Source organism: Rutidosis leptorrhynchoides, chromosome 5 (genome assembly GCF_046630445.1).
Source record: "Rutidosis leptorrhynchoides isolate AG116_Rl617_1_P2 chromosome 5, CSIRO_AGI_Rlap_v1, whole genome shotgun sequence".
In the NCBI taxonomy this organism is placed as follows: domain Eukaryota; kingdom Viridiplantae; phylum Streptophyta; class Magnoliopsida; order Asterales; family Asteraceae; genus Rutidosis; species Rutidosis leptorrhynchoides.
The window spans coordinates 221,988,216-221,993,490 of NC_092337.1; the positions used below are offsets into that span (position 1 = coordinate 221,988,216).

The following is a 5,275-nucleotide window of genomic DNA, read 5'->3' on the forward strand; positions in this document are numbered from 1 at the left end:
TCTGATCAGACCACCTGGGCTACTGGAAATATTTTCAGTTAGTTCAGTTCGAGTAGATGATTTTCCGTTTAGACCTCGTCTTAATCCGAGTTACGGTTTAGGATCTATGGCCTCCCGAAAGTCACTACACCCTATTAACGTTGTGCTGAAATTTCTGACCTACTCGCACTTAAACCATCACCACGGTCAAAAGAAGGCGAGTTTGGTTCTGGAAATTGGTCAGAACCTAGGGGACTCATATACGGAGCCATGGCCACTGGTCTCACCTCATTTCAGTTTGTATAGAGGCCGTGGCGACTGAACGAAGTCAGCCTTTGTTTTAAACTCTAGTCTTGACTTAAAACATACTTTACACTTTTTGTTTAATGATGAATGATGATGATACTTAAGACCTAATTTACATACTTTTAAACCTTTGGGAACGATTTACTGACTTAGTAACTTTTGACTTAGGTTGAGGACCTTTTGGACCAACTACTTGCTTACTATTACCGCGTACCGACTTTTACTACTTTCCACTGTGAGTTATAGCATCCCTTTTTTACTTTAACTATTTTGGGACTGAGAATACTTGCGCATTTTATGTTTTACATACTAGGCACGAGTACTTAAACTTATTATATATGTGGGTTATACAACGGCATAAACTTTCCCCTTAGCTCGGTAACGCTTAATCATTGGTCTTTGAACCGGTGAACGCGAATTTTAGATATGGATCCATAGGGTTTGACATCCCCACTCGGGCTAGTCGAGCTAGCATTTAACGGATGTTTAATACTTCGTGAACATACGCATTCACCAACTGCACTTTTAGGGGGTATGATTACGTTAAGTTAGTTACCGGGTGCCCACGGATAAGCATATACTTTATCATACTGTTTGATTTACTAATTTGAAATGCTGGTTGAAGCACTGAAATCTCGTGGCCTACATTACATTACTGATTACAAACAAACTATAGCTCACCAACATTTGTGTTGACTTTTTAAGCATGTATTTCTCAGGTGCTTAGACGTTGTTGCTTCCGATGTTAGACTTGCTGTTTTGGTGTTACATACTTGTTGTGTTAGACTTCCGCTGCATTACTTAGAGATGTCTCAATCATGGAACTTTTATATTGCATTCGTAACTTAAGTTATTTTCAACAATGACTTTGTAACGACCTTTGGGTCACGTACTTTTGTTTATGCTTCTATTCATTAGAAGCACGTTATCTTTTGTAAAACGCTATATTTTCATGAATGCAAAACTGAATTTTCAAACAGCATATAGTGTTTGACCTTGTAATGATCCTGTTGTTGATGATACGTACACGATGGTTTTGTACGGGGCATCACAGCATGAATTAATTAACTTTTTCAAGAAAATTGAGCATTTATTTGTCTTGTTTGATAGATCAAGTGATTATGAAGACAATGCAAGAAGAATCAACGAAAACGGGCTTAAAACGAAGGATCTAGAGCGAAAACAACAAAAACCTGGAAAACCCCAAGAAAAACGGCCTGCCAAAGTCCAAGGAAAAAGGCCTGCCACAGTATGTGGATGGCCGGCCTAATTGAAAATGGCCTGCCAAATAAACGGGCTAATTAAACGGGCCACCATCAAATTGGATGGCCCAACAACCAATTAAATGGGCTAATTGAACGCGCCACCACAAAATTAGACGAGCTGCCATGATTCTAGAAGGCCTGCCATGGATGGCCTGCCAGGACAGGGACAAGTATAAATAAGGCTTATTTGTGTCCATTTCAAAACACACTCCACTCCCCACTCTTCAATTCACTCTCAAATTTAGTTAGTTTTCTAGTCTAGTTCGAGAATAGTCTTTCGAGGCCTTCTCACTTCCGATCGGGAAATTAAGTACTCGGAGCCGAACGCCAAAGATTGTACTAAGAAGCTGTCTAGAGTCGGAGCTATCAAGCATTTGTAATGGTCCATGTCATTTGTATACGGTGAACACTTTCCTTAATTTAATGCTATATTTGGTTATCTTGAATTAATGTATGCATTTCTCTATCCGTTATAATTGCCCTGTTTGTTAATATTTATTTGTAACGTATGCTTTTGTTATGCTGAAACCTTGACGGTTTAGAGGTCTAATTTACAGACCACCCTTTCCAATTACCCATGTGGCTATAACCTAGTGTTAGGAACTGATCAATCCTAGGATACAGGGTAAGTAGTTGTGTGTGCTTAACGTCACAATAGGGTTTAGAACCTACGTATAGATAAGGTAACTGTCTATCAGAGAAGAGCTGCCCGCCTTAAAATTGTGATTAAGGTAGTACTATAGGATTCTTATAAATACAGGACTAATGATTCGGGGTTGAGTAATTGATTGCAAAGAAGAGACGTCTAATCTAATTAGCAATACCTTAGAATATCTAAGATTGCACATCTGTTAATGTTAAGGCATAGCTATAGTATTAAGTGGTAGATTCATATAGTAGTAATACCAACTAGGATTAAGAAAACTCAGAACCTTTCTTAGGTATATCACTCTATTCACGAACCTAGGACTCCATCCAAGATAGGTCTCTTAGATCTTTCAGATTAGCGCTGGGAGTAGGATATGCTGTACCGACCAGAATCTTCAAATCCTAGTCTCTTAGTGACAAATCAATTACATTACCTCCTCTTGATTAAGGTCTAGTGCTCATTCTAGGAAGTAGAACTCTATAGGTAGTCTCCCTACAGCCCTAAATATTACATTCAACCCTTTACTTTACCTGTCATTTATCTTACTTGTTGTATATCTATCCAAAGTATATTAAAAACACCTTACTTGCTGTAAGGTTATCTTTAGACGTACTACGATCCCATATTACTATCAAATGTACAAAAATACGAACCTAGGTTATACTTATCCTTTACTTGTTATAGAAAGAAGCAAGTAGGTGGATTATAGCTAGAAAACCCCAGCTAAATATAAATAATAAAACCATTACTCCCTCTTGATAACTGATTCTGACGTTTTGCGACCTAATGACACCACATAAATAAAACCTGCCCGTTTTGGGCATATCAGTTACTTTATGCTTAAAATGCTTAATTTTATTGGGTTAGCCATGTTCCATGTAATCCACTAATTTATTTTGGTTGGGTCATAAAATAAATAATACTTCTAGTCCAAATAAAATGCTAAGTCCAAGTAGTGAGCTAGTGTACACAAGTAATTAATTAAATTCTATTAAAATAATAATTAATTAATTGATTATTACTATTAAATAATAAATAAAAATAATAATAATATTTTAATTATTATTAAGGATAAATGTAAGTCATCCAAATGTTTAACTCCTTCCGGCTAGTGACGCTAATGGTCGAATTTATTCGGAAATAAATTAAAGTTGGCTATTCATGCTAATACGCGTTTCTGAGATATCGCAAATTATTTCCAATTAAGTCGTAACTTCAGGAAATAGTCAAGATGACATAAGTATATACGCACATAAAATATACAACACATATAAGAATGCAAGTCGAAAAAGTCAGGTCGTTACATTACCTACCCCTTAAAGAAAATCTCGTCTCGAGATTTTAGCATGATGCCGATAGTGGCGTCGTGAAAAGATGAGGGTATTTCTGCTTCATCTGATCCTCTCATTCTCACGTGAATTCTAGTCGTCTACGAGCGTTCCAGCGAATCTTAACGATTGGAATGTTGCTCTGCTTTAAATGTTTGACCTCACAATCCATAATCTCTAAAGGTTCTTTGATAAAGTGCAGCTTGTCATCAATTTGTATCTCCTCTAGAGGAATGGTGAGATCTTCGTCAGCTAAACATTTCTTCAGATTCGATACGTAGAAAGTGTCATGTACTTCGCTAAGTTGTTGTGGCAGATCCAACCGATAGGCCACCGGTCCAATTCGTTCTGTTATTCGAATGGACCCACATATCTCGGGTTCAGCTTCCCTCTCTTACCAAACCATAGTACGCTTTTCCATGGTGATACCTTCAGCATTACCTTGTCACCGACTGCAAACTCCAACAATTTCCTTCTATTATCGACGTAACTCTTCTGTCGACTCCATTCCGTTTTCAATCTGTCCTTGATCTGAACGATTTTCTCGGTAGTTTCGTGAATGATTTTCGGAACAGTGATCTGTCTATCTCCCAGCTCATTCCAACATATTGGAGATCTAAACTTCCTTCCATAAAGCGCCTCAAATGGTGCAGCGTCAATGCTTGAATGGTAACTGTTGTTGTAGGAAAATTCCGCAGGAGATAGATATTTATCCCAGCCATTTCCGAAATCAATCTCACATGCACGAAACATGTCTTCCATAGTCTAAATGGTCCTCTCACTCTGACCATCCGTCTGCGAGTGATAGGCGATACTCATATTCAGTCGCGTTCCCAGTGCCTCTTACAACGATTGCCAGAATCTAGACGTGAAATGACTATCTCGATATGAGATGATGGACACTGGAACTCCATGTCTCGATACAATCACCTTTAAAAATAATCGAGCTAACTTCTCAAGCTTGTCGGTTTCCTTCATCAGTAGAAAGTGTGCGGATTTTGTGAGACGGTCAACGATAACCCAAATCGTATCATAACTGCTCACGGTCTTCAGAAGTTTTGTGTTAAAATCCATGGTAATGTACTCCCACTTCCAATCGGGAATCTTCGATTGTTGCAGCAATCCTGATGGCTTCTGTTGCTCGACTTTGACTTTGGAGCAAGTCAAGCACTTTCCAACATATGTAGCAATATTAGCTTTCATGTTAGGCAACCAGTAACTTTCTTTGAGGTCATGAAACATCTTTCCCGTTCCCGGATGAATCGAATATCTGGTCTTATGTGCTTCATCGAGAACCATCTTCCTTAGGTCACCAAATCGTGGCACCCAAATTCTTTCAGCAAAATGTCGGGTTCCATTTTCCCTAACTTCAAATTGCTTCTATAGTCCTCTAAGCATCTCGTTCAGAATATTCTCTTCCTTCAGAGCTCCTAACTGAGCCTCCCGGATTTGGTTGGTGAGGTTCGTGCGAATAGTCCGATTTAATGCCTGAACTCTAAGAGGTGGAGTTCTCTCCTTTCGACTAAGGGCATCAGCTACTACATTCTCCTTTCCGGGGTGATAGCGTATATCACAGTCATAGTCATTTAGCAATTCAACCCAACGACGTTATCTTATGTTTAATTGATTCTGACTGAAGATATGTTGGAGACTCTTGTGGTCGGTGTACACCGTGCACTTGGTTCCATATAGATAATGTCTCCACATCTTAAGTGCAAAAACCACTGTGAGTTATGTAGTTATGCTCG

At 38.7% G+C, this 5,275-nt stretch overlaps 1 protein-coding gene across 1 annotated transcript; it reads right to left on the bottom strand.

The window, feature by feature from the left end:
- Window positions 1-3,878: 3,878 nt before the first annotated feature.
- Window positions 3,879-4,289, bottom strand: LOC139849286 (uncharacterized). The gene has a single exon (XM_071838943.1). It carries the CDS (start codon window positions 4,287-4,289, stop codon window positions 3,879-3,881), a length of 411 nt encoding a protein of 136 aa, XP_071695044.1.
- Window positions 4,290-5,275: the final 986 nt, after the last annotated feature.